Raw genomic sequence first — 27152 nt, 5'->3', positions numbered from 1 at the left:
GACAGATACCTTTGAAGAAGAATCTTTCGACGAAGAACCAGGAAACTTAGAAAGTGAAGTAAAAACTGCACTCAAAGCAATTGAGTAGAAACAAAGCACCTGAAGTAGATAGAATACCAATAGAGCTATTTCTGGCTACAGAAATTGTTCATCAACATCTGAACAAGAATCTGTCAACAAATATAGAAAACAAAACAATGGCCCTCAGACTGGAAACACTCAGTCTACATTCCAATTCCAAAAAAAGGGGATGTCAAATAGTGCAGCAGCTATCGGACCATCATGTTAATTTCGCAAGCAAGCAAAGTGATGCTCAGAATTCTACAGCAAAGTCTTACCATCTATGGAACGAGAAATGCCAGATGTTCAGCTGGATTCAGAAAAGTAAGAGGCAGTAGAGATCACATGGCAAATTTACGACGGCTAATGGAACATATCAGGGAATTTCAGAAGAAAATCAGCCTATGTTTTATGGACTACAAAAAGGCTATTGACTGAGTGGATCATGTAAGCTATGATTAGTGTTAAAAGAAATGAGGGCACCACAACAACTGATTGTTTTGATGCACAACCTGTACTCTGGACAAGAGACTATTGTTAGGACAGAATATGGGGAAACTGAATGGTTTGCCAATTGGCAAGGTTGTCAGGCGAGGATGCTTATCATCTCCTTATTCTTCTGGATGCTAAAAAAACCCCTTCCCCTAAATCTTTTAAGGCATGGATCCAGGGATTAAGAGAGAGGGGTCATGGGCTCCTGGGGGGGGGGAATGTGACCTGCTGCTAGAGGTACCTGGGGTAGCAGGCCTCTCAAATGAGCTAATCCCCCCCCATCTCCTAAGCCCCTAGGTGGACTGGTGGAGGGCTCCACTCCAATGACAGGAAATGAGCCCAGGAGTAGCTGGGAAGGGGCGATGTTTCACCTGCAGGCAGATGGGACAGTACCAGAGGGACTGCCCCTTCATGGAATGTGACATGGCCTTTGCTGCAGGGGCAGAGGCTGAGGATGCCCCTGAGGCACCCTTGGTAGTGTAAGCCCAATTATTCGAGCGTCAAATGCTGGCCCTTGTGGACACTCGAAGTGTTGTTATGATTGCCAGGGTGGAGTTGATTCCAGAAATCGCTACCCGAGGACCCCAACAGGCCACCCACTGTGTCACGGGGTCGTGGTCAGCTGCCCCACCATAGAAGGAGAGATATGGATGGGCCACTTCATAGCTATTGTCAACATCACTCTGTCAGCTGAGGTACCACCCCCCTCCTCATTGGACGCAAGTACCTGCATTGGAGAGCCCTGGTGATAGGGGCTGCCACCCTTGGGAGAGTCGTGGAAAGGGAAGCCTCAGCAGCTGAGGATGGTGCAGCCGAGGAAGATGACCTGCAAGCCACAAGAGCCCCTGGGTCAGGGGGAGTGACCACAATGGCATGGCAAGGAGACCCCACAATTCCAGCAATGGCAAGCCGACGGTGATTTGCTGGAGGTGGTAAGGTTCCAAGTGGTGGTACGCCACAGGCAGACCACCGACACCCAGGTCCTCCAGTTTGAGGAAGCGAGGGGCTATTGTGGAGTGTTACCCATGGCCAGAGAGCAGGGGTAGCCCTGCTGCAGCGGTTAGTGGTTCCTTGACAGGGGAGAGCAACAGTCTTGGCCCAGGCACACGATGGAATTTGGGCAGGACACCTAGGGCGGAAGAAAACTCTGGAAGGTCCTACAGAGGTTCTTTTGGTACACCATGGTGGCGGGTATCAGGGAGTATTGTCGGCAGTGCCCCTGTTGTCAGCAGGCATCGGCTGGGACCCAGTGCTGTGCCACTAGAGCCTATGCCAGTAATTGAAGAACCCTTCAGTCAGGTAGGGATGGACTTTGTAGGGCCCCTGCCAAGGACCTCTTGGGGACATCGCTTCAGTCTGGTGATTGTGGACTATGTCATGCACTTTCCAGCTGTGTTTGCTCTGTGGACTCTGAAGACACCAGCAGTGGTTCAGGTGCTAGTGGGCTATTTTGCGTGGGTAGGCATCCCACGGGAAATCCTGATGGATCAGGGAAGGAGTTTCATGTCAAGAAAATTTCAGTAGTTATGTCACACCCTGGAGATAAAGCATCGACAGGCCTCTGTGTACCACCCCAGATGGACGGTTTGGTGGAGCGGTACAACAAGACTTTAAAGGCCATGCTAAGGAAGTGCATGGGAGAGAAGCCGGGGGGTTGTGACAGGTTGTTGGACCCCTTGATGTTTGCGCTAAGGGAGGTGCCCCAGGAGTTGGTCAGAGAGGCCCCATTCCATCTAGTGTTTGGACGGCTACTTCATGGGCCCATGGCAGTCCTTACGGAAGGCTGGGGAGGAAACCCTGGCAAGGAGCCGCGGGCAGGGGAGAAATACCTACCAGATTTGCAGGAGCAGCTGCAGCTAGCAAGGGACTGGGCACAGCAATGTCTGATGTGTGCTCAGACATATATTTTGTATATGTACAAAATAAAACTCTGTTTTGGGCATATTGTATTTATTTACTATATAGCATGTAAAAGTAGCTTGCAGAGTTGGAGATATTTAGAGTAGGCTCCAGTAATCCTGCATTCCCACACGGTTTTCAGTGAAGCCATTCCTTTGTAATTTTGGCAACCAAACCCTTACTTTGAACTTATGTACTTCTAGTTTCCACTTTCATTCCAATGGCAGGCTTACCTTCTAGATGATCGCACACCATATTAGGGACACTCAAACAGTTGCTGATTGGTCTCAGGTTCTGTTTTCTGGAGATGCTCAGGCAGCCAGTTGATGAGTAGGCAATTTGACTATTTGCAATTGCTTTGTATGAATGTTGTGCTTCTGGGTGTCATGTCTGTGCCTCATCCATGCCATGCTTGTTGCTGACCTGTTGTTCTGAATCAATGTTTCATGCTATAACTTGGTGTCATATTGCCAATGCCATAACTGGTTTGCTTTCACAGGCTTATTGAAGTTGCAGGACTGTAGAAGCTCCCAGTGCTTTTGACCTTGTACACTGCTCACTCCCATGCGCTGCTATGTTTAAACTTTAATCTCCTGCTTTCTTAGTGTCTGGACTTGATAGTGCAAATATGTGAGATGTTCTCAGGACGGGTTCGTGCCAAAATCCTATTTTGCTGATGGGAGGGGGAAGGAGTAAATGTGTGAGTTAAGAGGAAGGGTTTTCCCATGTGTTGCCATTCCTGTCAACCTGTTCTTACTGCTTAGTTGCTTACCTTGCTTCTGAGTAATTCTGTGGACATATCTGTGGGAATGATTTGATTCCTGAATAAAACCATTAACCAAGAGCCTGGATTCTTGCTGTGATGGTACAGGGGTCTATCTGCTGTAGCCTGTCATCCATAGCCTGACACTGGGTTCCCCTGCTCACCTCACGAACTCAAGTTATTTCCTTTTTAGTTACAGTTAGTACAGTTACACACTTTTACATTCATTGAAGTTAATTAGGATTGAAACACAAGTTTACACTGCCAGGAGTTACGAATTCAAAATCCTCAAGAAGCAGCGAGGTGGGGACAAGGCTTGTTCAAAGAATGCATGGACAAACCATTCCAGAAAGTTTCTTACAAGAATTCTACAGCTGTAATGCTTCTGCATCTGTAAAGTTTAAACGAAAGGTGGTCCCAAAAAAAGGAAAAGGAAAAGCAGCTAATAATTAGCATTATTTGCCATCTACTAGAAACATAGGTTGTGTGATGCAAGATTAGGTACTCGGCAGAAAAGAGGATACAAACATGAACACTATATGAAATGCAGAGATGTTGAATCAACATTTATTCAATGGCCATTTTTTTGTGGAAAACAGACAAGTGGCAGAACTTTAACCATGATATATAATAATTTGTAATCTTAAATATAGTTCCTGCGAATAACTTATTGGATTGGCTAGAAAAACCTGTGTTCCTTTCAAAATATTTCTTTCTTTCTGAAATACTATAATTAATTTCATGACTGCACTTTTGTGCATTTGCTTAATAGAGGTTAAATTCACCTGCTGAAAACCAAGAAGTGGCTAAGTGCCCTATTATTTTCCATGCATCCACTACCTTTTCCCTGTTCTGCCTCTTTCTTTTGCAACATACTTTTCATGACCTAGGGAAAAGCACAACAAAAACTCTTTAAAAGAAACACTCTCTCCTTTTCCCTTTTTTTAAGCTAAGAGGGGAGCCAAATCTAAATAACATTTTATCAAAGTAAGCACTGAGTGAAAAATAAGATTTTATCACAGGCTTGGCTTGACAAAGATAACATGTTATCAAGAGGGGAGGTTTGGCAAAGATAACGCATTATCAATATCAGGAGGGAAGCTTAGGGGAAATAGTGTGTTAATACCTATTAGGTTCTAAATCAACCATCTGTGCTCTTGATGAATTGTTGTTTTCTCAAAGCCCCTCTACTGCAAAAAATGCTGTTTTTTCAGCACAGTAGACCTCCGATAACACTTAGTGTGATGGGAATTGGGGAAGTGAGAAGGAAATACCCTTTTCAGGCAAAATTAGAACTGTCCCTGCTGCTTTCTAACTAGGCTAACTTCTAACAGAGGCTAGGTCAAAAATGGCTGGCTGAAATACCTTGCAGTGTAAGCCACCTCTACAGCTGTTCGCACCGTCAGAAGCAGGGAGCTGCAATCTTTGGCTCGAGAACCAAATGTGGCTCAGTTCAGGACCAAATATGACCTCTTAAAAAGATAATCAAATTTTTATTTGTACTGGAGGGTTGGAGGTATTGGAAATAGTTATTTATATTAAATTAGTTTAGTTCAGCAGAGTTACCTCATCCAGAGAAGTATTAATCCAATGTACAGAAATCGGTCTTCAGACAAAGAAATTGTAGAAAGTATAGAACTTACATTTATTAAGGCAGATTCCATTCACAACATTTTCTTGTAGAAAGAACAATCCTAGGTCAAAATGAACTTTCCACCTATTCCATCATCACGCTTGCATGTGGGGATGCGGATTAGGCCTCCATGGTGTGGTGGTGGAGAGTTCCCTTAAGTCATAGCTGACTTATGGCGACCCCTGGTGGGGGTATCCATGGCAAGAGACTAACAGAGATGGTTTGCTATTTCCTGCTTCTGCAGCCCTGGTCTTCATTGGAGGTCTCCCATCCAATTACCAACCAAGGCTGACTCTGCTTAGTTTCTGAGATCTGATGAGATCAGGCTCACCTGGACTATCTAGGTCAGGGTAGGCCTGCATGGTAGGAACTCTGAAAAAAAAATAACAGTATGCATATGTACCTCTCTTCTAGACGGATTAGTACCCCAGTCAGAGTGGTGAACAAAGTCAGTATTGTTATTATCCCCACGATAAACCTGGGGAACTGGGGCTGAGAGGAGTGGCTTATCCAAGGCCACTTGCTGAGCTCGTGGCTGTAACGAGATTCCAACCAGCAGAGTGCAGATCCAGCCACTATGCAACAGCAGCTATTTGTGGTGCAGTGGTTTTGAACCCAGTTAATGGAAGGTAGGTTCATTAATGGCTATTAGCCATAATGACTGAAGAGGATCTCCATATCAGGAGGCATTAGACCTCTGAGTACCAGTGCTAGGAGGCAACATCAGGGGAAAATTTGGGCATCAATGTAGCCTATTTGTTGGTTACTATGTGAAACAGGGTGCTGGGCTAGATGGACAACAGAGGCATTATTCACAGTGTGTGTGTGTGTGCGTAAAACACTGTTTTATCAATTCATAAAACTGAAAATGCATACATTTTCCAGTAGAAAATTGGTATAGAAACAGAAATGACACAACAATAAAAATCATGGGCTAGACTCTTAACAGCAGGGATTTTCAAGTGAAGACAGCAAAAATGAGAGAATAAAAATAATCCCTATATTGGAATAGTAACTAAATTTTTAATTACAACAACAGACCTTTAATTACAACAACAGACCTCTCAAACACTAGCTTGCACAACCTTATCTACAGGAAGACAGGAACCTAACTTTAAAATAGGAGGGATTTTCATAAGAGGCTTATGACTTCCTATTTGTTTTGTTATTTTGTTACGGTGTTGTAGTAGGCATGGTACAAAATTCCTGGCCCAAAACAGAAGAGTTCAGTTCTCAAACATAAACTCTTTCCTCAAAAACCACTTACAAGAGAGACAGCTAATATTGCCAACAGAGGGCTCTTTTGCACACTCAATTTAATCCTGATTTTTTTAGCCGTCAATTCACAAGGATTGGAATCAGTTTGGGTACAGTTCTGCATGGTTGCCCCTCTTCTGCATTTTACAGGTGTGGAGTCGGTTTATTACTTTCCGCACATGGCTTGTTTAATCAGGCTCTTCAAGCTAGAATGCTGTCATCAGTGATAATGTAACTGATGGCATCACAGCACAAATTCCTTTTTAAATATTTTGCACATGCTTGCAGTGATATAAGGGCTAAATGCTTATTTTAAAAAGTTAAAACCAAGCGAAGGGGAGAAAAATCTCCTGATTCCCACTCTTGTGTCCTCCAGCACCCCTCCCTCAGAAATTCGTGGAGAGGAAAGTGAAGCTTTAGGGATTCTCTGCCAGCTCCAAGCAAGCTTCTTGCCAAGATCTGCTGGGGGGGGGGTGCTGTCTGAGGGGTGAAGAGTCAGAAGCCCTGAAAGCCAGCTCTTTATGAATTCATTGGGTCATGCGCAGCCCATCAATCCCAGTTTTGTGCAGCCACCGTGAAGTGCAGTGGGGGCAACAGTGGCAAATGCTCTGTGTGAGTGTGTCTGTGTGCTCAGGCAGAAGGGGAAAGTTGTTCAGCAAGCACTCTCCCCCCATCACCACCCCTCTCCCCTTGCTTTCCTCATCTTCCTATGGTAGTTTACTATCCTTGCCCAAACCACTCTGCCTAAAATTAAAAGGCAGAAAATTAATTTCTGTTGCCCTCAGTGCAAACCATACTCAAAACAGGCAGCTGAAAAGAATGAATGCAGGGGGAGGAGTGAGAGAAATAAATTAAAAATAAAACATTGAAAAGGGGGAAGTGTGAAGGGAGAAAACCAAACAAGTGAATCACAAAAGCTGGAAATCGCCTGGAAATTTCATTTGATTTTTCAATATGAAAGTTACATGACATCTGAGCAGGAAAGCAGATGAGGGGGTAAGGTGGAGAGAAGAGAAAAAAATGCCAAGCTAAAAGGGAAGCAGCCCAGATAACCATATTGGAACTCATCCAAGGGCACACATCTCACTCCCATTCTGTAGTCACTCCATTGGTTACCCATCAGTTACCAGACTCAATCCAAGGTCATGACTATCTCATTCAAAGCCCTTCTTGGCCTTGGCCCCTCACATCTGTGCAACCACCTCTCTCCCTATGTTCTCCCACTGCAGCTTTGCTCATCTGAACAGGGTCTTCTGCAGATGTCACCCTGCAGTTGGGTTAAATCAGCAACTGCCAGTGCATGTACTTTCTCTGCATATCCCATACTTTATGGAATGGCCTGCCTGAGGAGGTCTGGAAAACTTCCACTCCTCTGACTTTCCACAAACAATGCAAGACTGAATTATTCAGGAGGGCTTTCTGCTGACATTATAGGGCTGTGTTATAAGAAATAGCTCAAAAGAGACAGTGGTAAAGGAAAGGGACTATAGACCAAGTTACTAGTTACTATCTGCTGAAGTAGATACATTCCTACTGGGTAGTTCAACGGTGCTAATAATGGCATGTTAATTTCTTATGCTTTAATTCAGAAAAAATCATCTATGTGTTTGGATTTATGCTAGTTTTCAAATTTGTGTCTGTCATATCTTACTGTATCTGTTTTCATTGAATGTCCCAACTGCTGATCATATTGTTTTTGATTTTTTGCTATTGATTTTTTTGTATTTACTTGCAGCATGTAATCCACCTTGGATCGCAGTAAGAAAGATGAACTATAAGTAAACAGCAACAGTGATAATAATGATCAGAAAAAAATTAACCCCAGCATCTGACCTCCCAATCATGACACTTAGGGGTTCTGAGAAGCAGTAGTAGGGATGTTCATGTATAAGAATCACCACAATGGCAGTTCTCTGACTGGTAGTTGATAATCACCCTGTGCTTCCCGTACAAAACAGGAAACAATAGAAACCTGCAAGACATAAGAAGGGAGGAGGGAAGAGCAGAGGATGGGGAGGATCATGTGGAAGGGACCAATCATCGAAAAGTGGGTTGGAGGTAGGTGGGAGTGGGCAGAGCAAAACCGAAAGAAATGTTGTGCACAAGGAAAAAGACAACTCAAAATTTTAAAAAGATTGGGGTAAAATTACTCTTAAATGAAGATGAAAAAAACTGGGAAGTGAAAACTGAAGGCACAGAATTGCATGTAGAAATCAGGAAACACAGTATGGGCGCCAAACCTACAAAATAACCCTATGCAGAAAATCTCAGAGTCTATCAATATTGGCTGTAATTTGTTTAATAAAACACAAGAAGAATTTTTGGACTCTGGAAAATCAGAAGAATCATGAGGCGTGGCACTTTATGCCTCTTTGTATGACCACTGAGTTTCTCAAACAACTTACACTACCTCTTCCTCCAAGCCATTGCCCCCATCACTGATTTTGTGTTCAGTAGGTAAGCATTTGGGTATTGTATGCAGTTACATGCATTTGTGCAAGTTCTTGTGGATTGGGGTACTCATCTAAATAATCCATTAGAAGAGGAACAGAACCTACCTAATCCTTTCCAAAACCCAAACACTATGAAGCATAATTAGAATCAAGATGCAGCTTTTCTTGAGCTCAGATTGGAATGATGAGTGTTGGGACATTGGCATTAAGGAGCAGTCATCACATCAAATGTATGGCATTAAAGTAATCTGTCAATGGTGGGACAATCCACTCAGGAGGATTAGGAATATAAGGAGAGCCCTGCTGGATCAAACCAGTGGTCCATCTAGGCCTGCATCCTGTTTCCTACAGCAAGCAGCAGGTTGCTGCGGAGGGCCGACAGGGCTTGGAGACCTTGGAGTGTCTCTAGCACTGATATTCAGAGGTTTGCTGCTCTCTGTATGAAGGTTCCCATTACTCACCATAGCTGGTAGCCATTGATGGACCTATCTTCCTTTGATCTTTCTGATTCCTCCTTTAACACAGTCTTTCCTTCTTGCCATCACTATATCCACTGGCAGTGAATTCAACAATTAATAGTGGGGAGAAAGTTCCACTTGCTCCATCTCTATAGATCATGGAACATCCAGTTCAAGTACCCCAAGCTTCCCTTCCAGGAGGTTCTAGGTATGGGTCTAACTAGTCGAACAAATTTTCTGTGAACCATGTGATGTTGATCAACTATTATAAAATAGTGTTCAAGAATTTTAAAAGAATTCACTTTATTAAAACAACAAAAAGATACTTTATTCATTAACAGATTTCACTTTTGTACTATTTACAGTGTACATTAGCTAACAGGTTATGAAACAACAAAATTGACCTTTTTTTAAAAAAAGTATTAAAATAGTTTAATTGCTAACGGTATTGGGTAAGATTCTCTTTGGCTTTTATCTTGGGAAATAATGTTCAGTTGGTCATTTTTATTTGCTCAAATGGGTTTGCTTGACTGAGGCCAGAGGGCATAATGGTGTGATGGGTGAAGACACCCTGATTCACTTTGGATTCAGCATTAATATATGCATTGTGCTTTCCTATGCAAAAAAAGTCCTCCAGTCTGCCAGTTATCTGAACCTATTGCTTAACATGACAGATGCCAATCATTATGTGTATGAGGGTGTATGATTTTGGAGAACAGAGTTTGAGGGTTATGAATATGGGACACATGGGATGATCTATAAACTAATTAAACATGGATTACTTAAAAACTGTTTTAATACCAGAGAACAGTGTGTTCAGACTTGTTAATTGGATTGTGCTGATAATTGTTGAAATCTTAGTCTCTTTATAGTCAAAGCCAGTTTGGTTATTGCTGTCAATAGATCAGTATTTTATAAGCCTGTAGCTTTGTTTGAGTGTACGCCTAATGATTTCTCAGCGTTCTGACAATAAGTGTGGCAACAAAACATGCCATCAAATATCATATCATAGGAGGGAGCAATGTGTTAGTGGGAAGCCGGATGAAATGGGAAGTAGGTAGACTTATATCAAAGATACCCATCCAGCAACTAGTAATGCTTTACATGTCATGCTTACTCTCACATCATCACTCCTCTCCCTTTGTCTTCCTCGTATCCCATTTTACAGGGTATGGACCATTCTCCCTGTACTCCCTAAAGTGCTGCACCCATTCATAGAATAGAGCTTCCATAGGTCTTACGTACATTTCTTTATCATTGTATCTTAAAACAGAGTTCTTCCTTAACGGCTTTGCTGAAGTGGGGTTTGACATCGGAGCAGCCAGAAATACTCAGAGTGATGTGTGCTGAAAGAACATGTTGTTCAATTAGTAGCGGCAGCAGAGGACCTTCATACTATCTGACATGTCATTGTTGCTGCCAGTGCTTTTAAGTTTCAGTTGAAACAACTTCACGAGATCAGTACTTACATTTGTGGATGTTTCACTAAGTTCAAAACCATCTGAAGGCACCAGTTTTTAGAGCTAAGGAATTAAACTAGATCCTTACACTTCCTTCTTTCCTCACGTTTGCAAGCATTTCCAGAGGTTTACATCAGTTGGATGTTGTTTACAGTGCAGACATCTGGAGAAAATTGCTCAGCTTTGTTCCTATAGGCTGCTGTCAAAACAGCTCATCAGCCTGTATTCTTTAATGCCAGCTGATGTTACTTGGAGCAACTTATAAACTTACAGTGGGACGCAGGGATTTAAAAATTCTCCGTGGGTATGGGAATGAGAGTCCTAGCTTGCCTTGTGATCAGTGCACGAAGACACAGGCATTAAAAGATCAAATAGTAAAAAGCAGCTCATCTGAGCCTCTGACATTCATCTGAGCTGCTTTGCAGCCAGGAATCTATAGGTGATGGGATTGGCAGGCCACAGAATATGAAGTAATGAGCCTGTGCTCCCATACAGAGCATTTTCCTTCAACTCAACCCATTATTGTAGACCTTTCTATGTCATTTTGGTACTCGTGTCATCCTCTACTCCAGGGGTGGGCAATTGTTTTGGCTCGGGGGCCACTTTGTGGGAGCGGAGGTTAGCGGAGGGCCGCACGTTTTAAAATGATTGCATTCATTAGTTAAGTTTGCATTTCAGGAAAGGTATAAATTGTATCATAAAAATCAATAAATAATAAATTAAATAAAATAGTGGTAGTTTTATTCAATTTATTTATTGTGCTAATTTCATATCGCGCACGGGAAGGAAATCTTGGTTCAAGGCAGATTTTTCTGACTGTCTTGGCGGGCCACAAAAAACTCTGTAGCAGGCCGCATGTGGCCCGCGGGCCGCAATTTGCCCACCCCTGTTCTACTCTATGGGTTGTATTTCAGATCTTTGAATGACAGCTACATGCAGAGATTCAGGGTGGTCTAGTGTTTAAAGTGCTGGACTGGAGTTGGGAAACTCCAGTTCAAATTCCCATTAAGTCATGAAACTCAATGAATGACCTTGAACCAGTCATTTCTCAGTTCAGTCTAACTCACAGGTTGGTGTGGGGGTTAAATAGAGGTAAGCATGTATGCCGCAGTAAACTCCTTGGAAGATTGGAATAGATTTGATAAATAGACACAGGTGTACAGTTATTGATACACACACAGTCTTCCTTACATACATTTTACTAAGATGAGTGTCCTTGCTGGCTAAGCCAGGCAAATATATTTGGACCAGATGTACAATGCAGTTCTAAACAGCTTATACCCTTCTAAGCCCAGGTGGGTTTAGAGGGATGTAACTCTGTTTAGGACTATATTTGTAGTCCCACCCAAATGCTCCAAATGAAAAAGAGTCCTCGGGATTCTCTTTTTAAAGTAAGTGTGTGTGTGCATCCGTGTGTGTGTGTGTGGGAGAGGGAGAAGGAGAGAGAACCCTGAAACTTGATTCGTTTTCGTTTTCGCGGCCATGTCGGACGCTCCTCTTCGCAGGTCCGAGAGGAAACGTCCGAGCAGCCTGACCGGGCGGCTGATCTGCAAAGATTAGCCCCCAGGACTCCCAGGGAGGGAGTCAGGGTCCGGGACGCTGCGGGAAGAGCCCTCTGGCAAATCGAAGCAGGGGGTAAATTGCCCGTTTGTCCCCATGGAGGCCGGCAGACGTGCGCGGCACCTTGCGTGCTGCCGGGCCACGGAAAACGGCAAAGAACAGGACTAGGCAGAAGCCTGTAAGTAAGCGAATCCCTTCTGTTATTACAAGCGTATGCGAAGGAGTGGTGGGATCTGAAGTTAAGAAGACTCGGATTTCTTCCCCCTCGCTGAGTTTCAGAAGGTTGGCGGTCCCCCCCCCTAAAATGGCAGCGAGAAAGCAGAGTCCCGCTTTGGGCAAGTCAATTTCGGCTGCCCTGCAGGGAAAAGCAGTGTCGCTCGAGGAATTGGTGAAAAGGTCGGTCATCGAAGCCATAAAACTCTTTGTTGACAAGCTGAATGAAACAGATCAAAGGGTGGGCTTAATTGAGAGCAATGTGAAAGCCATTAAGGAAGCAGTGGGGGGGCAGAGAAGTCTGCTCGGGAAAATGCGTCACTCATGAGAGCAACGAACAAGGAGCTAAAGCTGGTGGAAAACCAGCTGATCGGGCTGCAAGTGGAACGAACACACTGTTTTGCGTCTCCAGAATGTTAAAGAGGAGGAAAACGAGGATCTAAGGGAGCTTGCCTCGGAATTATTGGCTTCACCCGCGAGGGCAACTAAGGAAGAGGTAAAAAGCGCCATTTTGGAAGTCCGTCGGACTTCTTCAAAATATGCAATGAAGCGGCAGCTGCCTCGCGAGATTTTTATTGAGTTTTCATCTAGGAAGGTCCGAGACACTATCCTATTTAACTCATATAATGCGGACTTGGACTTTCTGGGAAATAAAGTCAAGATACTGAAGGACGTTCCATTTCTAGTTCGGAAAAGAAGATTTAAGTACAAAAAGCTCGCAGCTCTCCTGAGGGAACGAGGGATAAAGTATAAATGGCTATTTCCGGAAGGAATTTGGTTTAATTATAAAGATCAAGCCTACAAGATAAACTCAGAGGATCAGCTAAGGGATTTTGTGGACAAAAATCAAGAATTCGGGCAAGATACCATGCAAAATGAAGAAGACTCGAAGCCTGAAGGGAGGGGGGAGGCAGTGAGCGCAGTGGCTGTAGCTGCTCAGAGAGAACTGCGTCCGAGGCCCGGGGGGGGGAGAAAAAAATTTAATATGGGTTGTATTTTGTATTTTGCAAGGTCAACCACTCCATCATTACTTTATGAAGGTTTAAATTTTTAACTATGGCAGTATGAGGGGAAAACATTGTAGTGTAGTGTTTATTGTTTGTATGTAACCTCCCCCCCTTTTCCAGCCCTCCTTCCCCTTTTCTTTCTTCTTTCCCTTTTCCCCTTTCCTAGTACTTTTGTAGTTTTTTTTGTAGGTTTTTGTTTTAGATATTAAAAATAAAAAAATTTCCAAAAAAAAAGAGAGAGAACCCTGAAACTTCAGTTCTGAGTAAGCATGCATACAAATAGACTGACAGAATAATGCCTGCACCTCTTTTCTGAAACTCCCTGCTGTTCATTTACTGTTATTTATTTCTTTAAATATTTTTACTTTGGTTTTCTTCCACACTGGGGACTCAAAAGCAGCTTACAAAACAAAATAACATAAAAATACAATTGAAGCAAAACATACAATCCAACAGATCCCAGCCTCAATACTACTTTAAAGTAATTGATGAATCACAAGGGTGTCCCAAGCTGGCATACCTCACACTGGGTCACATTATGCAAACCACAGGCTACGGTCCCTTTGGTTCTTGCCATTCAGATTACACCAAAAGTTCATGTTTCTGGCCAAGCCCAGGGTTCAGATACTTATAAAAATGGAAGGGAAAAATGATTGGCCCAGGTCTGATTTATCCAGCCCAGATTTTCCCAGTTTCTTCCTCTGTGTCATGGGTTAAGATCTTCATGACTTCACTTTCCCCTATGACATTCTTCCAAGCAAGCATTACTCCTTGGCCTGTTTCATCACATTCCAGCCAACCCCATTTTCACAGTTTATCTGTGAAGACTTTCTGTTCCTGCTTGTGGTGCTCTCTAGATCGAGATCACACTGAGTCCAGGCTTTGTTGGCTTACTGGAAGCTCTTACCTTTAAGCTCTGTCTGGCTCATTAGCAGTGCAATTCTATGCAGTTACAACCTTCTGATTCCATTTACTTCAATGATTTTAGATGAGCGTATCTCTGCATAGGTTCCACTGGAGGTTCCAGCAAGTTTTATTTTTTTAAATAGTACCACCATATTTGTTTGCAGTGCTGACGTCAGCACACAGTGAGGTGGAGTAGCTGCCAGGGCCCATTGTTTCTGGTGGGGCCCATTGCTGCTGAGTCCCTACTCACGCATCTCCTTTGATGCCTGCACTCATATCTTTCCGCTGCCTGCTTGCAAGTGTTTTGTCACCACTGCTCCCAGCTGCATATACTGCCTAGCGCTGCTCGAGAAGGTCATGTGGGTGGTGCACAAACACCTCTCAAGTCCTCGGATATCTCTGTATGCCCCTGTGCTAGAGATGTATAATACCAGAGGAGCAAACGAGAATTTATAGCCTACCTGAAATACAGAAGATTATCATCAGTGATAATCAGAAACAGTAGTTGTAAATATTTTTTTCCCACAGACGTTAACAGCTGAGGTAATCTTAATACTGGTGGTATTTATTTGTAAATATAGAACAGGTCCTTCGTGTCTGGTTATTTGGCAACTGGCACTCCCCCAGGGGTCAATAAGCAATGCTTAGTAATGACTGCACATTTCAGACATTGGCAGTCTTAGTAATGACTATGCATTTCAAACATTTGCAACCCAAAACTATCCAAAAATGGTTATACATAATTAAACATGCTTTGGGACAGCTTATATATAATATCAATATCAGGGTTCTGGAAGCGCATGTATAGGAGAGAGAACAGAGCTTTTTGGAATAGATGCAATGGTTTTCTTATCTACCATTTTCTTGTCTACCATTTTCTTTATACATTTTTGTTTGATTAGTAAGAGCAGAGACTTGCATGCTTGGGTTTTTGTTTATTCGTTTCCTCAAGAATTCCCATATTATTATACCAGAGTCCAAATTTGGTACTTAATGTGGGCAAAGTATTTTTTCCAGTCTATAGCGGTTTGCCAATTCTCTGAACTTGTCTGATGATGAGCCATTTTTGTTATTAACATAAATATGAAAATGCAAGAAATGGAGGGAAAGTGCCAGATGAAACAGTGGAGGTACTTTTTTTGCCAAAGAATGGGGGATGTCCCAAGAATATTGGGAATGAACAGTTGAGACAAAATTGTTAAACTCTGAAACTTCTTTCTAATATAAGTGAGTGGGAAGTTGTTAGCATTGTTAGGGAACAAAATGTTACCCAGCACATTTTAAAACTTTGTTTTATTTCTGGTGCGCAGACTATATTAATATTCTGCAAAATGTTCCAAGACCTTATTTGGTTTTCAGTTTTAGTACAGAAGGTTTTTAACAGAAGGGGCTTTATATTCCCCTCCGAAACATTTGCACTGATGATATTGCTCTTTTTAGCACACACACGGACGTAGCTGTTTATGAAAAGACTGGATTCTTCTTTCTAAACCCTCATGGGCAATAACACACCTGGAACAGGCAACGAAATTACCTTCCTCTGGGTACATTTTATCTAATTACATATCTTGGCTAGTTGCTTATGGGCTACCTCCTGAGCAATAATAACTGGTCCCTTGCATGCTATATCAATTGAGAGAATTGCTCGGTACACACAGGTGTGAATCCTGAAACCTTGTAGTGTCATGATCAGAGGAATGTTGAAAACAGAATATATCTATATCTGTATTTATATCATGTAGTTTTGTAATAGAAGAACCCTCCTTCCTTCATCATGCCTCTATAGCAAGAGCAGTGTTTGAATAGGTAGTTACTTGTATTGAATTGTGATTGTCTCTGAAGTCAATAGAAACTAGAGGTGGGCACGATCCAAAAAAAAATACCGATGAAGCTGATCGTGGATCCGTGCCAGCGACGACCCCCCACACACACACTTAGAGCAGGGGGGGGTTAACTCTCCCTGCCTCTCCAAATAGACACAGAGAGGACACCCCATCAACATGTTTCAGCTAGGTTTTAAAAAAAAGCTGGGATAGAATCCTCCGTTCCTCCCCACCTGATTTTAAAAGCAAGCAGCCAGTCTTCCAAAAGCATTTTTTAAACAGGAAGAAAGTGAAACCAGGATCCACACGGATCCTCGCGGATCCTATGGTTTTTTAAATAGGAAAAACACAAATGAAACATCAAATCACATATCACAGCCAGGTCCACAGACTGAAATATAAAAAACACAGATCCAAAAATATTTGGCGCTGCCACGGTGAAAAAACATGAATCTGAGACATGGATCCTCATGAATTCATATGATTTTTACATTGAAACAAAACAAAAAGGCTGTCATATTTTAGATCTTTTGGTCCTGTTTGTGGCATTGGACATGATCTGGGACAGTATAGTGGATTTTGGGTGGCTCCATGTAAAAGTCAAGAGGATCCATGAGGATCCGTGCTTTTGAACCATGATTTTGCGCCGCGGCGCTGCCACAAAGTGGTGGATGAATGATTTTTTTGGTCCCATTTGTGGATATGGACATGATCTGGTATTGTATGGTTGATTTTGGGTGGCCCTACATAAAAATCACGAGGATCCATGAGGAGCCATGCTTTTAGACCATGTTTTTGCACCGTGGGAGTGCCACGAAGTGGTGAATAACTGATTTTTTTTGCCCCTTTTGTGGCAATGGACATGATCTGGGATTGTATGGTGGATTTGGGTGGTCCCATGTAAAAACCTAGAGGATCTATGCGTATCCGTGCTTTTTTAGCATTTTTGTGCCGTGGCAGCACCATGGATTAGTTTTCTTTTGTTTTGTTGCTGTCTGTAGACTAGGACATGATCTATAATATGACAGCCTTTTTGTTTTGTTTCAATATAAAAATCATATGAATTTACGAGGATCTGTTTAAAATCATCTGGATCCAGCTTTTACCCACTCCCTTTTGAACACACACACAGAGCTGTGAATGAGGTTTTCCCACAAAATACAGTGTTTTAAAAGCAGGTTACAAACAGAGATTGACAGACAGAAAAACAGCCATCCCTCCTACAAAGCCCTGTTTTTTTAAAAAGCAAAAAACATTTGGAGTGCCCATGGCTACAGAACACCCCCTTCCCCCTCCCTCCCCTCTCTTCTCCCAAATTGTGATGCATTGCGCAAACACAGCTCAGGCATTCCCCTGGCTCCGTTGCCAGGGGAATAGATTGCTGGCGCCTGAGTGTCTGCAATCCCTAATAGAAACCGATCGATCCGATCAAGCCCTGAAAAAGCAAACCCCCGACCGCTGGATCGGTTGCCGTGGACAGCACCGATCAGCCGGGTCCCGATGGCGCGAACGCCATTGTCGTTGTTTTTTTTTTCAAATCGTAATGCCGATTGTGCCCATCTCTAGTAGAAACTACGAGCAATAAAAATTTGTCTTGTAGACTTTAATAAGTAAAGACCTAGCCTGAAATTCAATAGTAGGCCAAATACCACCATTTTGCAGGTTTTGCACATCCTCATGTTCACTCGTGCTGTGTAGTCTCGAACCTTCCGTCCACAAATGAGGGTTCTTTATGCCCAAAAGTGGACATTTGGCAGAACTTTTTACTTTTCCTTTAGCTGTCTCTGTTTTGGAATTTAATTGGCTGAAAAAGGCAACATTTTCTCCTACAGCTGCTTCTCACTTAACTAGTATCAAATATACTAAGGATGGTTCATGAGTGTATTTTATTCCTCCCTTTCTGCAAGTTCAGTGGAGTCTCAAAGAAAAAATTCTTCAGGCTATTTATCACCCCTCCCCAGCAGTGGTGTTAATTCCCCTGTGCTGTAAAATGTAATGTGTAATGTGTGTGTAAAATGTAATGTGTGTTTGAGCATAAGCATCTATCCCTGCAATTATGCATGATACAGTATGTGTATCTGGAATAAAGTAGGCAGATGTAAAGAAAGAAATCCTGACCCCTTCTTTATTCTCACCCTATTTAATCCCAGAATGGAGAGGAGCAGTGGAAGATTTCTCCAGATGCAAATTTTCAAATATATAACATTGCATATACTGCATAATCTGTATAGGAATGATAAAGATGATGAGTTTGCAAAATCTGGGTATTTGGCCTAAATAATCAATGTCCAGCCAGGTGTCTGGGGCAAGCTAAAATTATATTTGGCAACCCCCACCCCTTGGCCATGAACACCACGTGAGCCATCATTCTCTCTCTGCTTAATCTGCAGAGATTAATCTTGGAGGACAAAATGGAAAATAATGTACAGTTTCTTGGATTAAGGGCAGGATAAAAAATGTGAAAGAAATCTCTCATGCTGGAGCTAGAGAGAAATGGTTGTTTTCATGAGGTATCAGTTCCAAAAAAAAGTCAAGCACTTTCTTCGCGCAGCTGATTTATATTGGCAGAATAGTTGCTGGTCTGAATGAAAGTACCAGTGTTGACTAAGTTATACATCACAGGAATGGTGTGGTTGCTGTTCCCTGCTACGTCATGCTACACCACTCTCGCAAGATAGAAACTATGTGGAAAGAATGGGCAAGATAAGATCACTCATCTTTCACATGTGTTTTCTGATGTTAGTGTGATTCTTCCTGCATAGTTCTTCCGCATGGCCTCTATGTTTTTACTTCGCCAGACGGCTGGAAAATGGAACTAACACTGCAGCAGGTGATCATACCCCTAAGAAAAAGTTTGTTCTCCTTGTGTATATTCTTTGCTTTAAGAGGAAGGGGAGAAAAATGTCATGAGCATGGCTTGAAACTTACTGGAAGAAAAGTTTCTTTTTGTTTATATGAAGCATAAATTTTAAGCTCATTGAATAAATATCTGTTGTTGTTTTCTCCCTCTCTACAGATGGGAAGCCAGTGTCACTGTCTCCAATTGAATCGCAACCCCATAGCCCTCGTTACACAGCCACGAGTCAGCGAGAAAGAGAGAGCCTGGAAGTACGCATGCGGGAAGTGGAAGAGGAAAACCGGGCACTTCGCAAACAGCTCAGTCTGGTGCAGAGCCGGAGTTTGTCCCATCGTCGCGGCAATCATTCAAAAACTTATTCCATGGAGGAAGGGACTGGGGACAGTGAGAGCCTACGGGCAGGCATTGTGGCAGGGAATAGCTCTGAATGTGGACAACAGCCAGCAGTGGAGAAGTGTGAGGTAGGCAGATGATTTCCCCACCCAAAGCCATTCTTCTGGAAGTGCATTTGGTCCCAAGTGTTCTTCATTCGCTATACCCACAACTTGACAGACGTCAGCACCCTGTTTTTTTGGACAGTCTCAGCCACTTTGGGTTCACTGATTATAGCGGCTGCAAAAGAAAGTTTGTATGTATGTGAGAGAAACCATGCTTGTGAATGTAAAGCAGATAGATAGAATGTAAAGCAGATAGCAGGTAGTTAGAGGAGGCCACAGTGAGGCCACATTAAGGGCTGGAGCTGTTATTCAGTTCTTTTTTACTGCATCCTCAGCATTTGCTGTGTGGCAAATCTTACTTTTGATACACAAGATCTTCTTTTATGGATGGAAGAAGCATTATATTGAAGGGCTTTCTGCTTGAAAAGCAAACCATGGTTACTTGATAACACAATGTGTTTGGTGATGCACAGTTTATATTGGTAAGCTGGAAACTGTACAGAATCCCTAAGAGTTGTAAAAAAAAAACTGATAAGAAGGCCTTTAAATACCACTAGGAAATAAATGTATTGTTAAGGAAAATTTGACATTTTACAAAGTGGGTCAAGGGAAGTTGTAGTTAGTATAGGAATAGGACAGTGTTCAAGGACAACATCAAACTAAAACACTGCTAACTTTTACAGGAGTCCATTGGACAATCCTGACCATATATTTTATGTTGCTTACAGTACTGTGAGGTCCAATCAGAACATTGTTGAAGCTGGACTGCTGATTACGTAAATATTACAAAGTATGCTGTGACCTCATCCTCATGTCTTCACCTGCAAAATGGGACCATCTACTTGTTATAGGGTTATTGTGGAAATTAATAAACTGGTTTGCACAATTCAGAGTGCTGGTTCTTACCTTTAAAGTACTAAATGGCTTGGGTCCAGGGCACTTGTAGGACTACTTCCTTCCATGTTGTCCAGCCTGCCAGTTAAGATCTGCCTCAGAGGTGAGACAAGTGGCAACCAGAGACAGGGCTTTTTCAGTAGTGGCACCTCGCTTATAGAATGCCGTTCCCCTTGTCTGGTGCCTACTTTGCTTTCTTTTAGCCACTGTTCCAAAATATTTCTCTTCACCCAAGCTTTTTCATTAAGTGGATGATCTTTTCAGTGGTCTGATTTTTAGACTTTGTATTCTGGGCTGGGTTTTTCATGTTGGATTTTAATATCTTACATTTTTAAAATTAGTTTCATTTTGTAAGTCCCCTTAAAGCAGGTTTCTGGGGAAGAGACAGAATTTTTTTTCTGAATAAAGCAAATAAAGAAAGAATGCTCTGCAAGCAGTGACTATAATATTGGCAGCAATGTATTATGAGAGTCTTTATTATATGGCCCTTAATTGCCCTGTCTTGCTTCTTCCACCTAACTCTGAGATCTGTCTGTACACAGCCACAGTCATTTCTCTTCTCCATGTTCAGCCAAATGCACCAGACCTTCTCAGATCTCACTGATGCTAGCAGGCAGCTCCAGTTCTATAAACCTACCAACAGCCATAAATGTGACCGCTTTTGTGAAGATATGCAGCTCTAAATGTGGCATTGATTTCTCTACAATAGTTATAAAGTTTTCCTGATGCTCTTTGTTCCAAGATATTCATGTCACTCACCCATTCTCATTTGTAGGTCCTAATCCCTCTGTTAAAAAAAAACCCGCAACCCTCAAACAACCACAAAAAACAAAAAAAGAAGGTGGTGATTCCAGTTTTCTGAAGAAAACTGTTCTCTAGTGACACTTAATGGAATAAGCTAAGGATAAATCAATAAACAATCGTATCAGCAAGCTCTGAAAATAGCTGCAGGCAGCAATTGGGAAGCTCATTTCCTAATTTCACAGCATGGGCTGGAACAGCTGGCCAGCATAATGTTTTCTTCTTTCCAAAAGGAAACAACTTCAACCCATCAACAAAACTCCACAACTGGAAAAAAATTCTTGACAGTTTTAGATCTAACTAAGTATGCTCCTGATTATTTTATTTTTGTGATAGAAAAAGAAATCATTGAATGATCTTTAACATTAACAGTGCAATCTTAAGAACACTTTCCTGCGAGTAAGCTCCACTTAGGGTTTTCACCGCTGGGTTGAGAAAATCTTGGAGATTTGGGGGCTGTAGCCTGGGGAGAAGAGGGCTTGAGAGGAGAAGGAACTCAGCGGATAGAGTCCGCCCTCCAAAGCAGCCAATTTTCTCCAAGGGGATTGGTCTCTGTAGTCTGTTGTTGTAATTCTGGGAGATCTTCCAATGACACCTGGAGATTCTCAATCCTGGCTCCACTGAATAGACCTGAATAGTAGTATAGCTGCCTAGGATTGTTCTCTTCATATCCTCTAGGATATATTTATGAAGAGAAAGGTTATGTTTTACAAAGCAAATGTTGCATTTTCAATTCTGCATCACTTAAAAAAAACCTATATACTGTATATCTTTGAAGCACTGATTAACCTCCTTATTCCTTGAGTTTGAGTTTGGCCAGAAACCTGGTAGGAAAGATGGAGATGATAACTACCTATACTGTGGCAGATGTGTAGGCTAGGTGATATACAAGAGTACTAGAAAGTCATTACTTCCTTGATGAAGTGTTCAGATATTTGGCTTAACAAATACAAATTCAATTAACATTTTTTCCAACTAGCAGTCGGAAGGCTAGTCAGTAAACCAGACAATGAAGTGTTCATATTCACATATATTCTCAGAATATCTGTGCTCAAAAAAAGTAGCCATTATGAGATACTCCAGGCTTCTGCTCAAGGTAGCAGCCCCACATCTTTTCCCTCTCCTCTCCATTGCAACTTAAGATAAAAATGCATGGTGTGATGTTATTATGTTACATATTTTCACACCCCTTGTAAATGGCAGCTAATTAAATGGAGTGGGGGGGTGGGGAAACTTGCCATGTAATGACCAAACATACTGCATTGTTATATGTTGCGTGTTGGGAAGGAGGAGTCAAAAAGATATTGTTTTGGGCAGTAGCCAATCCTAGTTCTAGCATCCATTTGAAATTAGCCTCGAGGGCTTTTGAAACTTTACAGCAAATGTTATAGAACAGATTTTTAAAAAAATAATAGTGATAATATATGCCTGATTTTTATTCTGGATCTGATTTTCCCCCCTGAGATATGAAAAAAATGCAGTTTTTTCCCTAAAAGGAGGAAAATACTATAAGCAAATAACCACTAGCCAACATTTCTTCTTCTGATGCTAAGGTTTGGCCAGCTGAATCTTTAAGGCCCGAAGTCATGTAGTTCTATAGCCAATTTAAAATAGGAGAATGGCTGCTAAAAGCAGGGCAGATTAGATGACCTTCCAAATATTAATGATTTCTACCCATAAATTTACTTGCACAACAGAGATTAGCACTATGACTCAGGCAATGGTTATGTAAAACCTGAAACTTTTCTGCACTTTCCTTGTACCTATGTTAACCACACATTATTTTGATGATAGCTTACATTTTCTTATTTTAAGGATTCACGTAGTAATTCAGTGACAGAATGTAGGCTTAATTTAAACATCCTTATTATCAGATTTGCCTTCAGGGTTCTCATCATTTATCCTATTACTGGAAATGCCAGTTACGTGTTTACTTGAGAAGTCTGTATTCCCTTCTTCCATGCCATGGTCTGTTTTCCTTAGTCAGAGATTAATTGACTTCTTTTCTGTTGAGATATCAGGCTGTTTTCAGCAAACGAGTAGAGACATAGGAGATGTTTGCTCCAGAAAAAGTGTAGGAAAGGATTTTGAACCAGGCATAAGGTTGCCTGGTATCCCACTGTAGTATGAGACCTGGCTGACAGCATGCACATCCCATTGCTGCTCCTTTGAGTGATAGAAGAAAAAAGTAAAAATGGCCATTGTCATATGCGACATAATGTCACTTCCAGAGAAAACCTGGAAGTAATTTTACATTGTTCTAGGAATTGCCAGAAACTTTATGGTAAAACTGCAATTGCTAAAGAGGACTGACATCACTTCTAAGGAAAACCATAGAATTTCCTGTGATTCCCAGACTGGCTTGAATTTACTTCTGGGTGTCCTCAAAACCCCATCTTCTGTTGGGTGTCAGCCATCAGCTGGCAGTCCTAACCAGGCAGGAAGGTAAAGCAACACTACTTTTAGCTATGACTGCAGTTGATTAAAACTCTTAAAAGTTTTGAGGTCTCCATTTTTAAAAGCACTGTAATTCAAGTAGGGAATTATGGAACAATGGCAGAACACATATTTAACATTAAGAAAATTCCAAATTCAAATCCCAAAGTAAAGGATCTTTGATAAAAGGATATTTTCCACATGCACACTTATACTGAGTTTTCTGGATATTCAATCTGTGAGGATCGGAGCCGCTTGAGCCTCTGTGATTCCACACTTGAGGGGGTTAAACTGAAGTGGTGTCAGTTTATTTTTTCCTGCACTAGAAAAATGCCCTGTTCTGATGAACAGGCCGGTTGATTGCCTGAAGACATGTCAGTTTCATTAGAGAGCTAGTTTGCTGTAGTGGTTAAGAGCAGCAGGACTCTAATTTGGAGAACCAGGTTTAATTCCTCACTCCTCCGCTTGAAGCCAGCTAGGTGACTTTGGGTCAGTCACAGCTCTCTCAGAACTCTCAGTCCCACCCACCTCACAGGGTGATTGTCATGAGGATAATTATAACACACTTTGCAAACCACTCTGAGTGGTTGTTAAGTTGTCCTGAAGGGTGGTAAATAAATTGAATAATGTTGTTGTTGTTAGTTGAACTGCTGAGGACAGATCAGTTGTAGCCTTCTTGCAAAGTTGTAATATGGCTGTTTAAAAAAAATTAAAAATGTCAAAAATGGACTAAAAAATTACAGGAATCACAGAGGGAGACTTTCAAATAACAAGTGGGATTCAGGGCTCTTTGCAGAGTTTTTGTGTTGGCTGTTTGCAGCATCTTCTCCCCCCGGGAGTTGCAACAGGTTTTTTTTAAGGCACCAATGTTGCAGCATTACTATTTAATTTTTTTTTAATTCAGAAAAAAACCTGCTTTATTTGCTGTTCAATCAATCAGGATGCAGGGGGATAAAGGGGAGACCGACAGAAAGGGCCAGGGCCAGGCCTCACACCAAAGAAAGCATTCTCGACTTCAAAAAAAATGCTTGTTTGACTTTTGGGGGGGGGTAAATTGGGGTATGTGTGCAGAGAGAAAAGCTGCAGAAAAGCCTGGGGAAAGATGAAAGATCAATTCTGTGGAAGATGCAGCCTTTCTTGGTGCAGAATGCAAAAAAGTCTGGGAAACAGTTTTGACCATGCATGCAGAATTCTAGAGATAAATCGATGCAGTATGGGCCCAGAACTGATGAATAAGCCCGGTGCAAAAAAGACCCAGGTATTGGGAAAGGCCTTTGTTTGTGTGTGTGTGTATATATGTGTATGTATGTGTATATATATGTGTGTATGTGTATATCTATATCTATATATCTATATCACTAAAGGCATTTTAGGAGACTTTCTAGTCTAGAAAAAAGACAGCTAAAGGGAGACATGATACAGGTTTACAGAATTATGTATGAGGTGGAGAAAGTGGATAGAGGAATCTGCCTTTCTCTCTCTCCCCTCCCCCCATAATACTAGAATTACGGGGGGGACATCCAATGAAATTGTTTAAAAATAGGTTCAGGACAGACAAAAGAAGATGCTTCTTCGCTCAATGAGTAATTAAACTGGGGAATTCACTGCCAGCGGTGGTAGTGATGGTGGCCTCAAACACAGACAGCTTTTAAAAGGGTCCATCAATGGCTGCTAGCCATGGTGCCTAAAGGGAACATATATCTACGAAGGCAGCAAACTGCTGAATACCAGTGCTGGCAGAGAACAGCAGAAGAGAGCCTTGGTCTCTGCCCTGTTTGTTTGGTTCTCTAGGGCAACTGGTTGGTCACTAGGTGAAACAGTATGATGGATTACATGAATCACTGGTGTGATCAAGGAACGTCTGATTATGTTCTTATGTTCTTATAGAGGAAAGTTTATATAACTGCTCTTCACAAATACCTCCCCCCCAAACACCCGCAGTGACCCCTGCTCAATGCCCAGAAGACAGCAAAAAACCTCCAGGATCCCTGGCCAAATTGGCCTGGAGAAAATTGCTTCCTGGTCCCAAAGTGCTGATCGGCTTTTGTGTAAGAAAGGGCCACAAGAACTAAGCACTGATGTAACCCTTCCTGCCCTCCTTCTCAGAACCAACATTGTTGTCAGATGGCCATCTAGCCTCTGCTTAAAAACTTCCAAAGAGGGGAAAGCTCATCGCCTCCCGAGGAAGCCTGTTCCTAATGAGAGATTCCATGACTAAACATTCGGCTAAACTTTAGGAAGAACTTCCTGACAATTAGAGCAGTCCTCAGTGGTCTCATGCTCCCCCTCTCCTGATCTGTTCACTTTCATATTAAGAGCTGTTACTGAAAGCTGGAGTTATTTGCAGATCACTTCTTTAGATATTCCAGTAGCGTGCTCCTATTTAACAGATGATATTTGGAGCAATGTAAGTGCTCTCTTTTTTCTAGGTCTTTTTTTTTTTTTTTACTTCCCAAGAATTTTTGGTTTCCTTAGTAGACCTTAAAAATAGCATTTTTAATTAATATTCCTGGCCCTGTATGGAAGAGAGCTTCCCCAGGGAAGTTTTCTTTGGTTCCCTTTTAGTATACTTAAGAGAGGCTCAGTCTGTTTGCTTCTGGTCTTGGGGAGGTTTATTGTCAAAATAAAATTGAGATTTACTGTTCCTGCCTAATTAATTTAAGCACTGTCTGTGTAGCATATAGCAATGAGTGTGGCATTACAAGTATTAAAATAGTTTAATCAAACCCGACTCATGTGAGCTTTATGTCCTCTTTTAATAATAAAGAATTGTCATTTTTTCCTGTGTAACAAATAATAACACTTCCAACTGGTATTGATCTTTCTTCCCTTGCTTTCATTCTTTGTTTCTTTATTTTCCCTAGACTATCCATGTCGCTATCGTCTGTGCTGGGTACAACGCCAGTCGGGATGTTGTCACGCTCGTCAAGTCAGTCCTATTTCATAGGTAATGCCTATTTCCCTTGTTGCATGTTTCTTTTAAAGATGATGAAATATGTTCTTGCTTCTTCTTCACAGAGTATTTGAGTGATACCATGTTCTTATGCATTGCAAACAATACTCTTCCATTCCAGTCTAAAATTCCTTTATACGCATGGAAAGAATTTTAGGTCCCATGCTGCTACCTGGATAAGGTTGCCAGCCCCCTCAGAAGTGGGGGATCTCCTGCCCCTCACCACTGCTTACCTGGGGGGGGGGATTAGGAAAGGGAGAAATCAGATAGGCAGTCTTGTGAGTGAAATGGGCATGAGTGCATGCTTTGTGCCTGTGCATAGGTAAGTACATGGTGCCACCTCACGCCCCAGTTTTGACTTGGAGGGACCTTTCAACCGTGTACCATGGAGTTGTTTAAATGGTTGAAGGCCAGTGCCTTAGTTCATTCTTTGCTGCTGTAAACTACTACCGTAATATTAACTGCCTTGGTTTGTTTTTAATATAAAAGTGGAAATCGAAATTAGATTTGTTGTATACATTTTGCCTTTATCGTAGCTTGTAATACATTGCTTTTAAGTCTCAAAAAAGCCTTATATACTGCCTTATATGTGCTTGGTGTATGGGGAAAGCAACACAGTCCATGAGTAGCTTCAGCACAAAGGGAAGTAGCTATAGGCTCTCTCTTATATATCCTCCTCAGCTGGTCCCTTCTGGTAGAGACAGTATTTAGTGTTCTTCCTTTATTTGACTGTTTCAGAGAGCTGTTCTTTGCCACTGTTGACAGGGCAATTATGCACAGTGAGGATTAT

General features: G+C 42.0%; 1 protein-coding gene across 1 annotated transcript in view; it reads left to right on the top strand.

Annotated features, from left to right (window-relative positions):
- Positions 1 to 27152, top strand: part of LARGE1 (LARGE xylosyl- and glucuronyltransferase 1) — a 395274-nt gene that overhangs the window by 142454 nt on the left and 225668 nt on the right. Inside the window, exons 3-4 of the mRNA XM_054989142.1 lie at positions 19001 to 19302; positions 26274 to 26356. Coding sequence (XP_054845117.1) covers positions 19001 to 19302; positions 26274 to 26356 — 385 coding nt within the window. The remainder of the gene's footprint in view (positions 1 to 19000; positions 19303 to 26273; positions 26357 to 27152) is intronic.

Source organism: Eublepharis macularius, chromosome 9 (genome assembly GCF_028583425.1).
Source record: "Eublepharis macularius isolate TG4126 chromosome 9, MPM_Emac_v1.0, whole genome shotgun sequence".
Taxonomy (NCBI): Eukaryota; Metazoa; Chordata; class Lepidosauria; order Squamata; family Eublepharidae; genus Eublepharis; species Eublepharis macularius.
Note: the sequence above shows the minus strand (reverse complement) of the source record. Positions and strands in the feature narration are given on the sequence as shown.